Genomic DNA, 17867 nt, shown 5'->3' on the forward strand with positions numbered 1-17867 from the left:
GTTCGACACTGAATCGTAACATCCTCAATTTTCTTTAAAAGGTGGGGTAACACATTATATTAAGGTCCTTGTAATAATCATCATATAATAGGTAATAAGTAGCCTCATAAGTCCTATAAGATGCTTACTAACATTGCTAAGTGTTAATAAGACTATTTAAGTGTATTAATAATAGCATATGAAGGCAATAGCAGTTTTAACTATGACACTTGAGGTTAAGGTTAGGAAAAGGTTAGGTTTAACTATGTTTAACCTTCACCTCATGTTGTGCTAATTCCATGGAAGCTAGCATAGTCAGCATAGCTAACCATTAATATATATATATATTATCTTTAATAAAACTTGTTCTTGCTCTAGATCTGGTAACTGCAAACAAGGATAATAAATTCTTTATACTTGTTAACAGCTTAATTGTGACCACATGTAGAACAGATTCCAGATGTGGAAGCATCCTACAAATGTTTGTAAGCAGCTTTTAAAGGGCTTATAAGGGCTTTATTACCTATTAAATAACACCTATGTCAAGGACCTTAATATACAGCATTACAAAAAGTGGAACTTATTTCCAATGCAAATTGACTTCCATTAAGCATTTTCTTGAACTGAGTGATGTTATCTAAATACCTGTGAGGTAATCTGACTTTGATGTTTGAGAAAATTCTTGAAGCAGACAAAGCTACTTTGGAAGCAAGTGGAATTATGCCACCCTAATAGCAGATTATTCCCTTATTTTTAAAAGGAACATGATGTTAAAACTCAAAGAAAGACTAAATATCTTTCTATGGAGGATATTTTTATGCAGTGCACAGTATGTCACAGTGCCCGAGAGCACACAGTGATTGGATGTGGGATGTGAATACAAAGAGTTTTATTCAAGAATGAGACATCTATCCTCTGGAGAATGTGACACCTACACTGTCCTCAAACAGGCACTGGCACATAAACAAAACTGATTATTGGGTATAATTTAATTATCTAGGTATCTTGACCCCTTTAATTAAGGGAATCATTTTCGAGGGTGTAATCATTTAAAAAAAAAAAAAAAAAAAAACCTGGGCACTGAAAGTAAGACAACATTTTTCTAAAAAAGACTTAAGAATGAGACCTCTGAGTGAAATGAATAGTCTCTGCTGTGTACTCTTCCCTTGCAGTAAATGTGATGTCCTTCTGTCCCTGAACCAAATACTTATGGTATTATGTGAGTTGCTGATACCTTCCTGCACCAATACCACAAAGACTTGGCAAATGCAAATGATTCTGAATCTGTTGCTGAGTCACACTCAGGCCTCCTCTCCGGAGCATCCAGGTGACCTATACACTGAAAAGATGGGTATTTGTTTCTTACAAGTGGCTCAACTGGGAAGAGAAAAAAGAAATAATTTGGGATCTTCTATCATTTAGAACAGAGCAAAGAGGAACTGAATACAGTTTAAATGCCGGAAACAGTGCTTGATTGCTTTATCTCTGAAATGAAAGTCATATTTATGCTTTTCAGATTGTCAACTTAATGATCCATTCTCAAATGCGATCAGTGTACAAAGCTACTTCTGGCAGTTCTTTAAACTTCAAGGGGAAAAAAATATGTTGGGGTTTGTACAATGTGCCCATGACCTTATCCCATTTCTGAACTCGCAGCATGTCCAAACCTGTTATAAGAAATAGCGTTAATATGGTACGTCTTCGGATTAAGAGTTTTAGAAGCTAAAGTTAGGAAAGTAAACGTGGGTTGATAGCTTAAGTACTGGCTTTCGTTATCTGCTTCCATTTTTCATAAAGTTAACTCTGTGCAGCAATAGTTTCCAGCTGCTTTCTTTCTTCTTGAAATTACCGAGATACCAAATGATAAAACCAGCCATTACAAAATTGCATATAAGAGTTTACTGAAGACCTTCACCAGACTTTTCACATTTCAGTGGCATCACTCATGTTTATCTTCGCTACGTTCACTCTACTTTTACTAAAGCAGAGATGTGCAACTTCTCACCTTGAGGCATGTATTGTTGGCCGTATCCTCCTCCCCCACATTTGGACACATTCCCAACACTTGTCACTCATCTTGATGGACGGCCTGCTTTGAAACGGCATCTAGCCTGAGCCTGAGGTGAAGCCTCCACAGCCAATCTGCGATTAAAAAAAGCAACGCTGATGTCTTCTGTTGCATGTTTACACCATTCCTTCCTCTTTTGCTGTTTTCTGCTGTTGCTGCTGATGCTGCTTACCTATCTACACTTGATAGCGACAACCCAGGTTGCAGATGGTCACGGCCATACAACAGGCCCACAGCAAATGGCATAGGGCTATACCAGAAAAAGGCCACAAACATATCTGAAAAGCCACTTTCAGGCAAATGGGAGTTTAAGACATCATCACACAGCTAAAGTATCATATTTATTTAGTTGTTTTAAGCTATTTGCATTTGTTTTTGGGGAAAAAAATACTATCCCACAGGGTGTTTGTGCAGCAGATTATCATGACCTATAGTTACATTTTAAAGTTCTGCATCTCTAGCAATCCTGTAAAAAAAAAAAAAAAAAAAACAATGTCAAAAAACAACAGTCCCAAAACATTCATATGTTTTGGGACTGTCCTCCTGTGGGAAGATTCTGGGGCAATGTTGCATCCAAACTATCTGAGTTGTTACATGAAACAGTGCCTGTAACTATATGTGTGTTGATTTTAAATGATCTGTCAATCCTCAATATTTCTAAACTTAAAAAGCGAGTCATCTTTGCTGGACTGACAGCAGCCAAGAAAATGATTGCAACTCTCTGGAAGCCACCCCACTCTCTGACTATTCAATCTTGGACTCTCTCCTTTCTGGACGTCATTTATATGGAGCTTTCAACGGCTCGGATCAATGGTGCTAATGAAAGCACGCTTAACACCTGGCGTAGTGCCGCTGATTCTTTGAAAAACATGCTGTAAGTTTATTTCGCCACTAGCTCTCTCACCTTAGTGCCTCTAGATGTCAAGTTCCCCTCTGTCTTGTCCATATGCCTGTGAGTTTGTATGTGTCTGTGTTATGTGTGTATGTGTCTTTATAGGTTATGAATGTAATATATATATATATATATTTTATTGTTATTGTTTTCATCAATACTTTCACTGTTTTATCCCACGGCACGTTCTATATCTTGGGCCAACTGTTTTTCTCTACTTCTGCTGGACTTGACTTGAAAATGAAAATGAAAATGAAAATGAACATTTGATCGCAAAAAAACAATGTGATGTAGTATTAAAGGAAAGACATGTTCATGTAAGGAGCATGGCAGGATGGTGCGTATGTCAGTCAACACAACTTTCACTCAGTCAACCTGGGTCAAATCCCCTAGTTAATAGATACAAATGTCAGCTGACATTGTGCAACCTTAACCTTAAGGTTGCAAACAACCCGTGTGATTGTATGGGTTGACTTAATTTTTCCTTTAAGAACTCTATGAACAGGTGATCTATGTGATTTTTCATAATTGTCCTGCTTTACCAGTGTTGGCAACTCCTGTGTAAGGAAATGGCTATTGGCTGTCTCAAAGGTTGCTAGAAGTCACTAGATGACATCATCATTTGCATACCAGGCTGATCTGCATGATTAACAAATATATAGTATTAAAACAAAATCATCATTTTTGATTGCCATTATGAACATTTTACTGTGTATGCACCATTCATTTACACTTTTACAGCTCTGGCAGTGTGAATGAGCAGCTGTTCTCTGGACTGTGGCTGTCCTCGTGAGACTGACCCACAGAGGAGCTGTGGGACTGGCGAAGGGGGCTCACAGTGGTCCCCTCTCAGAAGACTGGACTCATGTTAGCATGCTAGGGGCAGTAAGTGTTACATCATGTTGTTGCTAAATTGCATTAGTGTGTGAACACAGATGCTCTCCCAAAGATCAGAAAAAGTTGCAAGATTTGTCTGGAGTTTCTTTTGAGGAATTAAATCACTAAGGGGTTCTGAAAACTCTCTGAATCTGGCAAAGTTGCCAACTTGGCAATACTGTGCTTCACATTCACACAGTGACACACGTTACAGGTGGTGCAGCCACAGTCTTCCTCTGCTGACCACTGAGCAGCTTCACTGGAGCATGCCTTGCTCTAAGACATCCTGACAGTAGCTGCAGTGGCAGGGGAAAGTGTTTCTCTCACAGATTTCCTGAGCCAGTCTAGGGATCAGAACCAGCAACCTTGTCCACCCTCTTTGCAGGTAAAGTAGCAGCTCAATACCATTAATGTCTGTACTACTGTGCAGTGATTAATGGTGAGATCATCAGTGATTGTGGATGTCTGTGCCAGTTACTTACTCAGAGCTAGATAATCCATCACAGCGAAAATGAAGCCTTTGTGTTTTATTATTGTTTCATTGTGTCAGAGTCAAGTGTTTGCATATCAGTGCGCATGTTAGCCTACTTTACACTCTAATTACTGTCAATCACCAGACACCCACTGGAAGACATGGAAGTCTCAAAAACATTGCCTCACAAGCTTCGTTGCACATCCACATCCATTTATTTGGTGCATCTTTGTCAGCAAGCTAAGTTTTACATTGTAAATCTTGTATTTTAACAAGAAAATATATCTTCAACTTTGCCACACTCACATGTGGCAGAGTCTCTTCTCTGGGTTTGAACTTTATCATAATATGTCCTGCTGAATAACAGGGAATGTGTATAAAATGATGCAGTTAAGCACTGCACCCACAGCTATACATTGTCTTACAATATGGAAAATCGTGTTTTCTCTTATTCTGAAGCTATTTAAAATCAGAGTTTAAGGACTGAAAAAAATATTACAAAAGGCAAACATTAGAAAATGAGTAGGGGGAATATAAACAAGAAGCAGACAGTATTAAAGGGTTAGTAACATTGGTAATCTCCTTCAAGTCTAACAAGAAACAGCACAGTGCATTTTCACATGTTAAACCATAAGGCCTGTCACTACTTGCAGGGTTTTTTTTCTCCGGCATTTCCTCGTTTAAATTCAGCTGTTACTGTATGAGACCTGCACCCCGTGACCCGGCTTGGGATGGCATTATAGGTGACAAACAGTCTTTCCACAAAACATCGTCTAAATTTGTCTCTGCCCTTTTCACTGAGGACATGACGGCAGCCGCGGCAGATGGCCCAAAAGGCTTCCTATTTTCACAGACTGCTAATTAGAGCCATAACCACAGCTACCCCCGCTCACCTTTAATGTCAGCCCCAGACTGCTTTTAGCACAATTAGCCTAATGGACCCGGCCTGTGAATAGCCTGTAATGTACAGTTCGCGCCATCCATTGCATCGGTACTGATGTATGTCAAAATAGGAACAAGAAGGGTCTAATGCACTGCGGATCCATTTATCACCACAGCTGATGGAGGCCAGGACTTTAACAATGATTATCCAAAGAAGCTATTTAATTAGATGCATTAATAATTGAACTAATTAGCTCCCATGTGTCTCGCAAATGAAGAGGAAACCCAGAGCTTTCTCTTGCACCTCATCAGCTGATTAATTAGTCTGTTGATCGTTAGCTGTCTTGACGGCCTATACGATCAGATGAGATGGTGGATAATGAGGGAACAGTCAGTCAATAGTGCTGGTTAATTAGTGTGACCTAATCTAGGGGCCATGTTAGAACAGTTGTTTATGCCACAGCCCTAATGAGGAAGGATTTAGGCCGGATGATCTATCTGCAAGCAGGGTTGCAGTGTTGTTTGTGGACTGGGGAAGCTGGAAAACCTCAATGCAAATCACTAAAGTAGTCCAATAATAATAATAATCCTACAGGGACTTATGATGTGTCTGCACTGCTCAATATTAAAGTTATAACAACCATATCATATCTTTTTTTAACCTCTATAGTATCTCTTAATATAGCCTTGTATTGTATTACAGGTAGCATTCAAAGGTGAGTTTAAAGGCTATTTCTAGTCTTATATGTGTCTGTGCACTCAACACTCAATATAAAGGTTATAATGACCCAATCTATATACTTTTTTAAATATCTCTTATGGTATCTATAAATATACCCTTATAACTTGCAATGTGTTTAGTATTCAAAAGCCAACTTATTGGCTAGTTAGTCTACATTGATTAAGATCTCCCATCATAACAACATCTAACAGGATTTGGTGTTTCTGTGATCAGAGTCGAATTTATGTTGACCATACTGCCGTTTATGATATATTTTTATTTATATCTCTTGTGGTAGCGCTGTAATAATCTGTAATATTCCTATAGGGACTTTGTGGCAAGATACTCAATAGTTGTACAGGGATTTTTGTGTACTCAGTGGGGTTTACAATAACCTTATCTCTCTTAATGGCGCTTTTATCTTTTATAATACCACTATATTTCTTGAGGGACTTATATTTCCTATCATGCCTTTATTGTATCTTTCTAAACATTTCAGGGTTACTAGGCTACTATGCATTTTGCTATTTAGAAACGTTACGTTTCCTCGTTTATACACACACACACACACACACACACACACACACACACACATATATATATATATGTATATATATATATATATGTATATAATTTATTAATAAACAGAAGATGCTTTCCAAACTAAGTGATGGCCTGAATTCATGTGGTGGCGGGGCAGAAAGGAGGAGTCTGGATTTCAGGTTGGTGATTGCTTAAAAGGTATTACGTTTCTCTCTCTCTCTCTCTCACTCTCTCTCTCTCTCTCTCTCTCTCTCACACACACACACACACACACACACACACACATACACACACACGTACACACGCACGCACGCACGCATACAGAAACGGGGCGATGCATCTGTTGTGTTGAAAAGCCAACTATGACTGTAGGGCGCCCTGGAGATAATTGGTGTCCTTGGAGTTGAATAAGCTCATTCTAAAACACCTCAGGCCCGGGCTGTCCTGGTGTGCGACTGTCTATTGAATAATTGATTCAAAGTGGGGAGGGGAAGGGGGTGGGGGCACTATCAGATCTGAGCATAATGACTTTATATAATTAGCACGCAGCATTGGAAAACCATTTGACTATGGGAGTTTTCTGCAGCCAGAGAGAGAGAGAGAGAGAGAGAGAGAGAGAGAGAGAGAGAGAGAGAGAGAGAGCGGTGTGGCAGTGTAGGGGCTGGAGACAGGAGGCTCAGGCTACAGGCTGTGCAGATAGGGGCTCATTTGAAGGGAACCTAAGCCGTTAAGATACAGAAATGCTTATGCACTGACATCAGCTGAGATAACGCACAGGCACTCCTGATTTGAGGACATCTCCCTCCACCCCCACCCCCTCCGTCTCTCTCCTCCAGGCAAGGTGATACCCGAGGAGGCGGCTTTCATCCATCCACAGGCTATTTTTACGCATGTGGCACGGAGGCGACCATGGCTGTTCCGCTTCGCTCTCGTCGGGATTATGAAGAGCGGCGCTGAAGTTTGACCGAGTCGATGCTGTAATTTGTGAAGTATTCCAGCCTCGCGTGTTTTATCGCTCCACATCAAGGTGCTTTGCGCCTTGCACAGAAGGAGAGAGGGGGTCGCAAGGGGGATTTCTCCTCTAGTTGGACTGTTGTCGTTTGCCCAACAATGGTGCTGGACAAGGAAGAGAGTGAGTACCGGAGCCCGAGACATAAGCAGAACGCTGTCTTACCGTATATGTGTGATTTTGCTTGTGTGACATCAGTTATAGCCTAAAGGTTTTTTTTTTTTTTTTTTTAAAGGGCTGTGAGAGCCGGGTTGGATTGCGTGCAGCTGAGTGAAGTGTCAACAAGTCAGTGACAGATCCCAGTCCAGTGTTGTGTTCAGCTCAGTTTGTCAGGCTGTTCTTTGAGAAATAAATCAAGCAAACAAAAGTCGTCTTCATCCAACTCCGTCAAAGACTTAAATGAAGATTAATGGCGAGGATGATGTATTATTATTTTTTTTTTCTAACACACTGCTGTCCCTGTTACAAAAAAATCAATATAGGAACTTGGAAGTAAGAGTGACTTTATGAGTGGTTAAAGTGGCTTATCACTTTGTATTATTTCATTTTTATATCCTATGATAACCTTATAATATTCCAGTAGGGATTCATAGCGTGTCTGTGGTAATCTGTTGTCTCTATGGTTGTCTACAGTGATTTTACAGTGATATGATCTTTTTTGGTGGTAATTTTTAAATACGTTTAACATTTCTGCAGTCACTTACAGTGCATCTTAATAGTGCGTTTAAAGTTTGGTGTAGCATTTTTCTCTCAAATAGGTTTATCACTATACTTTTCTTACAAGAATATTGTTGTTTTTGAAGTTGTGAATATTAACATAATGCCAAGGTACAAGGTATCTTATGGCCTGTTGCTAAGATCTTTATCCATCAGTCTCTCTCTCGCTCTCTGATGTCTGCCTATCCTGACCTATCCTGTCTTGTCCCGTCCCATCTGTCCTGTCCTGTCCTGAACTGTCCCATCCCAACCTATCCTGTCTTGTCCCGTCCTGTCCTGAACTGTCCCATCAGGTGTGTCTTTAGTGTCCCTCCAGTCCAGAGAGAAGCCACGGGGCTGTGCTGGCTGTAACGGAAGGATCCGGGACCGCTTCATGCTCCAGGCCCTGGACAGGTACTGGCACGAGGACTGTCTCAAGTGTGCGTGCTGCGACTGCCGGCTGGGCCGAGTGGGCTCCACCCTGTACACCCGGGCCAACCTCATCCTGTGCCGCAGGGACTACCTGAGGTACTGTGCACCTCCACAGGTGTTTGGGGCAGTGAGAGGGAGAAATTACTCTCACATTTCACGCAGGCTGTTTTTAATAGAGTGAAATGAACTCTCCCCACAGCTGTCACCATCATAGTCCAGTGGAGAATATGCTGTAATATGCCTAGCCTATAATCTCTAAGAAACATGTAAACAAACAAACAAACAAATGAATGAATGAATAAAGACATTCTGCTGTGGTGTGGGTGTAAGTCCATTCAGCAACATAATTATGAAAGCCAATATGGTAGATCTGTTTCCAAGTTTAAGTTACAGTTAAATTGTACTATCAGTTTAAAATTTTACATTCACAAATACACAATTAAGTGTTAAGGACAGGGATCCTTCACGACAGCTGCTAGAAGGTGTGTTAGGCTACCTGAAAGCCTTTTAGAGGTGTAGCCTCCTACCATAAAATGGCCCAATAAGTGAAATGTGAATATTGTATCATTTTCTCTAACTTTGGCTATTGATTTCTCTAACTTTGGCTAATGATTCCTGTATTGCACATCATTAAAAAAGTATGTTGTTTAATTTCCATTACTGCAATGAAAAACTCAAATACATCCTCCAGAGTGTTGCAGTTTGGAGGAAAAGGGTTCAAGAAAGGTAATAATAAAAACAATAGTCAAACAATTTGTTAACACAACAATAAGCAGTTGTCTCGCATTTTAGTGTTTTTTTTTTTTTTTTGGAGATATACACAGTGGATGAGGGGCATTTTTTAAAGATTGCTTGCCTTTTCTACTTATTTATAAGATGCTATGCTTCCCACAATACTTAAAATGGAGTTACGCTCTGAGACCAGAGCAGAGAAACTCTTCTTGAGTCTTGTCAACACATTGGTGCTCCTTGAATGTATAGGTGGATCAAAACTAATGCTAGAAACATTTTGGAGCATTCCCTTGCATTCTGGCACTCTGTCGTAAGTGAAAAAGGGCTACACAAGACTTTATGCCAACCTAATGGTAGTATTTTTTCTTGTGTTTTTCACTTAAGAGTGTCCTGCTTTTTAGAACAAGTTTCTTTTTTGAATTTTTACTAGAAAGTAAAAGACAGAAATTTTCTAGCATTAGTTTAGGACTTAAAGGATTCTTTGTCTGAAGGGTTACATTCTCTCGATTCTGTTTTGGCACTTCCCTGGAGTAAAGACGGATGGTGTCAGGTCAGCAGGAGAACTCCTGATATCTCAGCCACATTGCTGAACTCATGTGTTAGTCTCATGTACAATCCAGCTGGATTTGGTTGGAGCTAAGTCTCTCATTAGCTGTGCTGCTCTTAGAGACCAAAACCCCTTTTGACAGTTAAATTGGCTAGATTGCCTCCTGTTTTCCTCATCATTGCGAGGGTGCAGACCAAAAGCCTTTGAAGAGCAGGATTAAAACCATGTGATTTCTTTTAATTGGACCATTAGTAGAGAATTAGCATTGAGCTTCGTACCCTCGTTAAGGAGAAGGAAAAAACCCACCAGGTGCCTACTAAGGACTAAGGCTCGTTAGATCAGAACATTCTGCTAATTAGGGCTTGCTTTTGTTCTCTTGTTGGTCACTTGTTCGATGACGTTTTCATTTGTCGTCTTGTCTGAAGTTCTAGTGTGCTCATGCTCGCTGCATTCGCCCTCCATCTGTGCAAGTTCTTCCTAATCATTCTGGTAGACCTCTTTTTCTGTTGGGTCTCTAATGGATATGAAAAGAAACAGTGGTCACTCATCTTCATTTTACACCAGACTTCCAGGAAGCCATTCTGTTCTGTCTTTGTGTAAATCGGGAGAGGAAGCAAACAGGCCAGGCGAGAGTCAAGTAGTGTTTACAAATAATACATAGGCTTCGTTTTAAGCTACATATGAAAGCCATCTGGTTATGATTTTTCCACAACTAGAAAATGTAGGTGATTTAAGATAAATATGCAGAAACTTTCAGATGAGAACTTCACTCAGTTCAGTGTAGCAATCACCACCAACTTGGTAAACCAAGTAGGATAAAGTAATTATCTGTTCTGTTTTCATATAAATATACATAAATTCTGCTACTTTCTGTTACACATTGATGAACAGCATAGTGATTCAGTTTGCTGCCACTTCATGCATGCTTTTACATTTACTGTCTGGTAGGTCTCGCTTGGAAAAAAAGTGACAAACTGCTGCATAGCAGTTTGTTTGAGATAAACTGCAGCATGAGCACGGATAACCACCATGACTAAACAAAAACAAAAGACTGCCACTTCCAGAAATTTTGACTTCATTGACAGAAAATTAAAAGGCAGAAAGAAAAAAAAAATGCCTCAGGACACACTGATTGACGGGAATTGATCACTTGGAATTTAACACTTGGAGATTTCTGCTATAAAACCAGTATCTATTTTCAAACACTGTGTCTGACTGGGATTTGTGAGACCCAAAAGTAGGGCCTGACTGAACAAGTTTTTCTGTTCGCATATCCTGTATTTCACAGTTTTTGTTTTTTTTTTAGGCTCTTGGCTGAAATGTGTCTAAATGCATCCAAAGACAACAGTGCCTCACCCACTAACAGATTACAGGTCTCCTTGTCGCCCCCCTTCGTCTCTGCAGGCTCTTTGGGGTGACGGGGAACTGTGCAGCCTGCAGTAAACTGATCCCAGCCTTTGAGATGGTGATGAGAGCCAGGGACAACGTCTACCATTTAGACTGCTTTGCCTGTCAACTCTGCCGCCAGAGGTAAGATTAGGGGAGCAATTAGCCTAGGAGATCAAATTCAGTTGACTTATCTGGGAGGTATACAAGCAAGCACTGGAAGGTAGACTAGTGAGCTCACTGCTCATTATAAAAACATTGCAGACATTTTGTAATCAGAATTTGGTGAAAGTTGCTACAATACAGAGCATGCAAAGCCTCCAGGGGTTAAAGACTTGCTGTATCGCCTGGAGAGCTAATCAGACAACAGTCATACAAAATTTACATTGATAACTCAAACAATGTAACACTCAGATTATCAGAGGCTTGTATGAATACTTAAAATTTGCTCACAGTTCACATCAGCTTGAGAGAAACCGAGACCTGTTTCATGTTTTCATTTCCCTCTGCAGATTCTGCGTGGGAGACAAGTTTTTCCTCAAGAACAACATGATACTGTGCCAGTTGGACTACGAAGGAGCCCATCTTAACGGCAGCACTGAGAGGCAGCCTCAGTAAGAGGTAATATTCTGCTTTGGTGAGAGGATCTGACAATGAAGTACACTCCATGACAGTTGTGTGGGTGATTTGAATTAAACTTTGATATCTGGAAGGGATCAAGTGAGCTCACTAGCTTGTCCCAAATTTCACCACAAAAATGTAGGAGACGTCAAACCAGGGACTGCTGGCATTAGTAGGGTGAAACCACGCCAACCTATATTATAAGTTTACATCACTGGGTATTTTTGTGTCAGTGTATAAGGGAGACACTTGTCTAATTGTTAAAATGATGAAAACTGATAAATGTATGACAGTTGGTCATCAGCATATTATGTGTCATTGAAACCAAAAAATGCTGAACATCAAATGGTAGGGCTTCCCCTTCTAACCTTCTCAGTGAACTGAGAAGTTGACACATCTTATGCATGGGGGGAACTACATTGAATCCCTAAAAGGGGTGTAATGAAATTATTTTGCAACTGAAAATCAAGGTTCTCTTTTTCCCACTACAACTCTTGCACGTAAGTTGGTTTTTGAGTACAAGGCAAAATTAATTTGGGTGAACACATTCATGATGTTGAATGTTCTGCAGTGCTTTTGATAATTACATCAGGCCTATTAACTGACTTGTCCACATGCCCCATTCAACTTAATGCTAATATAATCTTCTGTTTGTGTTGAACTGTTGGTTTATGTTTATATTCAAAAAGGAAGAGCTTAAATTTTTAAGTTGAATTTTTACAAGCCAACCCATGACACAAACCAAACCATAAAAATAGTAAACCGTTACACCCCTAGTCCCTAATGAATAATTTTGAATAATAATTTATGGAACCGGACAACCTCCCCATCCCTTCACCCCATTCATCTTCAGCTGCAAACTGACTGTTTGTGTGATTGCCACATGCATTTAATTGTCTATTCAAACCATGTGCTAACAATGTAAACTGATGTCTAAGGATGTATTTAAAAATGATTAAAAACTGCACTAGGTAAGATTTTAAGGCCATAACCACTCCTATTAGCCCAATCACAAACTGGAGCTACTACAGAGAACAGGGACAGAGATGCCATAGATTTACCCTATTTGCCTAAATATAATGCTAATGTTGGGTATGGACAGGTATTTGTCCACAGGAAGGGAAAAATCAGAACAAACTGTAAGCAAAACAGATTGAGCAAGCCTGTCCCAATAAATCTTCCAACCCATACGACCACTTAGGTTGTTTCTTCCAACCATCTAATATGAACCACAGGAACTCTAATACAGCCCCAAGGAAAGTCCCTTTGATCGACCCATCCGCCACCCCACCAGCCAACAGGACCGCTAGAGGTTGTTTAACTTTTCAACATATCTATAGGTCGTAACATGCTGCTGTACAAATGCTGAGGTTTTTTGCTGGAGGACAGTTTGTTCTGTCCAGAGAAAGCTCCTCAACATTACCTCTCTGGTCCCTTTATTATCCTTTGGTAGAAAGCATCGGCAGGATTGGTAAATATGAGTGCTTACTGATGTTTCATTACAGGATTTTTGGGTGTTGAACTTCAACTTTTTCAAATAGTTACCTCTTGTTGTCTAGTGCAGTTTCAAACATGAATAAAGGGACTTTGTAAAGAGTGAGTCAACACAAGCAGAGAACTTCCACTGCAGTGTGCTCTACGGGATGAAACTGATGCATGCTGCACGTCTTGCCACACCCTATTAGTGATGCAACTGCAGGTACTTTGCCATTGACAGATGATAAGAAACCCCAATGCCACATGACTGATTGGACGTGGCCCAAGATGCAGCATGCCTCAAAGTTTCAACTCTTAGTACAGCACACATTTTCTGCCTTATGTGATTTAGCGTTGAGTTACAATAATCAAAATGGAAGAAAACGAGCAGTTTAGACTCAGATGACAAATACGATGGCTGTACATGTAATTTTGTAGTGAATCAGTCCAGCCAGAAAGTCAGCTGTCCTTATTCTACATTTGTGTTTGTTGAAAATGATCATCTTCCACATCAATGGTTTTGATTATTGCAGCTTTAAAGTGCTACACAGCAGACAAATAAATCCTGTGAGAGCTTCTATGACTGATCCTCTTCATAGACGTGTGAGCAGTGGTGAGCTGGAGTCAAAGCAGCATATATGGGTAGATGGGTGGTTTGAAGAGAGTTGAGAGCAAGTGCAGCAAACACCACAGAATCCACAATTATGAAGGTTTAAGGGCCGGTCCCAGTTCAAAAAACATTCCCTCAAGCTGCCAGAATCCCAACCTATCATTATGATACTAACTGTACAACTACAGTTTATAACATAGACCCAAACTGGACACTTGATGGATTGGGAGTGGACAGTTTTACTTTGGGTAGTTTTGGGTCTTTCAAAGTTCATCTTGAAACAACTTCTGACTTTGAGTGTTTTCCCTTTTTAGTGTGCAAATCTTGACCAGTTCACAGGCGTTACTGAAACAGAGGGTTTTGGTCAATTTTATTGTTAACTGAGGTCTGAAATGAAGGATCTCTAAAATATATGCTGTCAGATGTATGGAACATATGTTTCTTTGAGGGCGGAGGGAAGATGGGAAATTTGAGTCTCAATCTGTAATTTTGATAGAGACTACACCGAAGGTTTCCAAATTCTGTAAATCAATAGCTTTGCTCTCTCAAGATCCACATAGTAGTAGTAGTATTTACAAAACTTTTCTAAATTCTGTGTTACATATACCTTGTAAAAGAGATTTGTGATCTTATTGGGACAAACCTGTATAAAAAGTTACATTTAAATGAAAATAATAATAATGATAATAATAATAATAAAGTCAAATTTTTAGCTTTTAGTTTAGCTCTGAGACATCAGTGATACTGAACTGTGAAAAATAACTGGGTAAGTTATATTTTGCTTTGCTGCAGCATTCTCTCCACACACACACACACACACACACACACACACACACACACACACACACACACACATCTTGCACAGAGGAGACAACTTCTAACATAACAATGCTGCCATTCAGTCTCTCAATATTGATAACTGAAAACAGATTTCTTAAAATACAGGACATAGGATGGAATTACTTGGATGCACATTTTTCACATTTGTAAATAGGTTAGAGCCATTATATTCAGAGTACAGCTGTGTTTTGAATGGGATACTGTCATTCTAACCACACTAAATGTGCCATAGAGTTACATGTTGCATGTAGTCTGTATAGTGTGAGCAGTATCCCGTTCCTAACCGTTTCCATAATGAAAGTAAGAAAGTCCTTAGGGCAGCCAGTTCGTGAACTTGTAATATCACTTAATTGACAGACTATGTGTAAGATTAATCGGCTTGTGCTGCACAGTGGAATGTTTTTCTCTGAATTCCTGGGTCACATTTTGCATGATGTGTTGCTCACAAGGTACATTATACAAGTGTGTGTTTGTGCATTATAAACAGACCAGCAGAGTCTGCCATAATATGCACAATGGACAAAACACAGAACTAGGGGTTCAGTGCTTTCTCGGGCTATTAAAGAGTTTGAAAAACAGATATCCACCCTTCGAAAAAAAAACAAACAAAACACTCATACAAAGTAGTTTCTGATCCAAAAGAAGGGCTGTTATTAAAATGATCAGTCATTTAAGACTTTTGCATATACAATTGTCTTGTTTTTAGTATAGAATAGAATTAGTTTCTGGAATATTAAACAAGAAATTTGATTTAGTATGTCCCCTATCCCCCAAAATCAATTTTGACAGAAGCTCTTCATTTGTAGTCAGACCTACACAACAGTTGATTTATAATAGATGAAATTTATTCAAATACATATTGTAGAACTGAATAGTTACAATAGGGTATACATAATGCTTATATGCCTATACTGTGCCTGCAAGCCCTCACAGTCCACCTCTGTTTCTAAGAGTGGTTGCATGTCTTCATTTCTCTCTGCAGATCTAGAGCAGGATGTTGTGCCGGTTGGACAATGAAAGAGGCTTGGGTGAGATGCAGCCTCGAGAAGGGGTAATGTTCTGTTGTGGTGAGAGGATCTGCCCACTGCAGCTCAGTCCTCATCAGCTGACTGTTTCCATGTTGCAGACTGAACCATGTGTAGCCTAAGGGAGGACTTTCAAGCGTGGCGGTGTGAGGCTATTACCCAGAAAACTGACATTTCTGATCAAACGGGCCAGAGATCAATCTCAAATTGAAGATGGAACAATGAAATTATCACAAGGACATTTTCCAAAGGGGCAGAGCGCTTGGTCAGGAGCAATTGTGAAAGCTCTGCTATTTTTTTCTCCACATTCAGAGGTTAAGCAAACTACAACTAACCAGACCAGGAGCAACTAGAGTTTGCAAAGAATTTTAGAGCGTGTTTGACCATGCTTGAAATACCAGACGGGTGGAGTTTAGCCCATCAGGCCAAGCATAGCATCCATTAAGTTCATCCATCAGAGAGAAGTACACAAAGTAGATTTTTCTGTGATGGTCAAAATGTGCTGGCAGTCACTATATCATTTTATGTGGCAAACCCCACCCATCTGGGATCTGTGTGTAGCCTAAAATGAACTGAAACCTTTGCAAATGCAGCTCTGCAGCTGAGAAGGATCTGTTCCTTCTTCATCTCTTCACATCTCGACTCAAAGACATGACTGAGCAATGTGGAACTGAAACACTGTTGTGGCTTTTTTCCCCCCATCCTCCGATGTTTTTTTTCTTGACTGAATAAACTGGATATTGATTTCATGTAGTGTTCTCATTATTTGTCTTTCCGAGTTGACTGTCATCACTTGCATGAGCACTGATATATGAGGAGGGAAAGTATAAAAAAAAGTATTTGCTTGTAATTTCCAACCTACTGGGTCAAACTTAACTTAGTCAAACTTTACAAACTGCATAACAAAGCAGCATTATCACTTGAGAACAGGCTCAGTTATTCACTTGCTCCTCTTAGTTTTGTGCAGTGTGAAGACGAGCACTGCAAATATAAAAGAGCAAGGGAGTTATATGAAGTGAACACGTTAATTGTACATGAGACTTTGGCACCATCAGATCACAGGCCACTTGTATTTATTCCTCATTGTCTAATTTAGATATTTTGCACTACTGTAGACAGGACTCCTCATACCTGTTCATTAGAAGGAATTTCATGTGAGAGGATTTCTTCGCTGTAGATGTACAGTCTGTTTTCATTGAATATAGTAAGTGGAAAGTGGGACAGTGAAATCTATTAAAAGAATTCAACCTTATAACAAGATTAGATGACATTTTTAATACCAATTCAGACACCAGTGTACAGTAAGAAGCTACAGAACTAGTGTAAATAAGAGTATATGCTAGAAATATGGTAGGAGCAGCATGGGAGTATTAAGAGAGCTTCAATACTTCAAGGCATGATTACAATAATTGCAATGCAAGGAAGGAAACCAATCAAGACATGAATGTAAAATATTATAGAAGGATGTGAAAATATGAAGAGTGGAGTTTCAGCATATGTAAAGGATATGCAAATGTGTGTCATGTAGACACAAACCGGGCCACAGATCAGTACACATTGTACACATGTCTGTAGGCGTGTAGACGTGTGTGCTGTGGAAACGATTCATTCAAGTCATGCATTCTCTCAAGCATTCCTCATCTAGAGAGCGAAATTAACTAAATTAATATGAGAAGCTCTACAGATCAAAGCTCATTTTGCTCCTCTGTAATTAGCTTATTGAACTGCCTCTCGCTGCAAATCAAAAACTGGCTCCACCACAGCTGTTATCAAAAAAGAAATAGAAGGGAGAGCATTCACTTTGGACAAATTGAGATCAGGCTGGTATGGAGACAGTTTGGCTCATAAGCCATGTATATCGTACAGTATATGACCATTTGTGCTTTGGTTGTATGTGTGTGTGTGTGTGTGTGTGTGTGTGTGTGTGTGTGTTGTCATCTACTGAGGAACACAGTGGAAGTAATTGGCTTAAGAAACATTTGTCATCCTATACTCTGGAGTCAAACCTACAAGTTTTTTGTTCTTTATTTTCTGTCTCCCAACTCCAGGAGAATCTAACC

General features: G+C 39.8%; 1 protein-coding gene across 1 annotated transcript; it reads left to right on the plus strand.

Moving 5' to 3' along the window:
• Positions 1-7070: 7070 nt before the first annotated feature.
• LOC115361295 (rhombotin-1-like) lies at positions 7071-16531 on the plus strand. Its single transcript, XM_030054705.1, has 5 exons — positions 7071-7565; positions 8453-8666; positions 11254-11379; positions 11748-11856; positions 15765-16531. Exons 1-4 carry the CDS (start codon positions 7544-7546, stop codon positions 11851-11853), a joined length of 468 nt encoding a protein of 155 aa, XP_029910565.1. The 5' UTR covers positions 7071-7543; the 3' UTR covers positions 11854-11856; positions 15765-16531.
• Positions 16532-17867: the final 1336 nt, after the last annotated feature.

Source organism: Myripristis murdjan, chromosome 6 (assembly GCF_902150065.1).
Source record: "Myripristis murdjan chromosome 6, fMyrMur1.1, whole genome shotgun sequence".
NCBI lineage: Eukaryota > Metazoa > Chordata > Actinopteri > Holocentriformes > Holocentridae > Myripristis > Myripristis murdjan.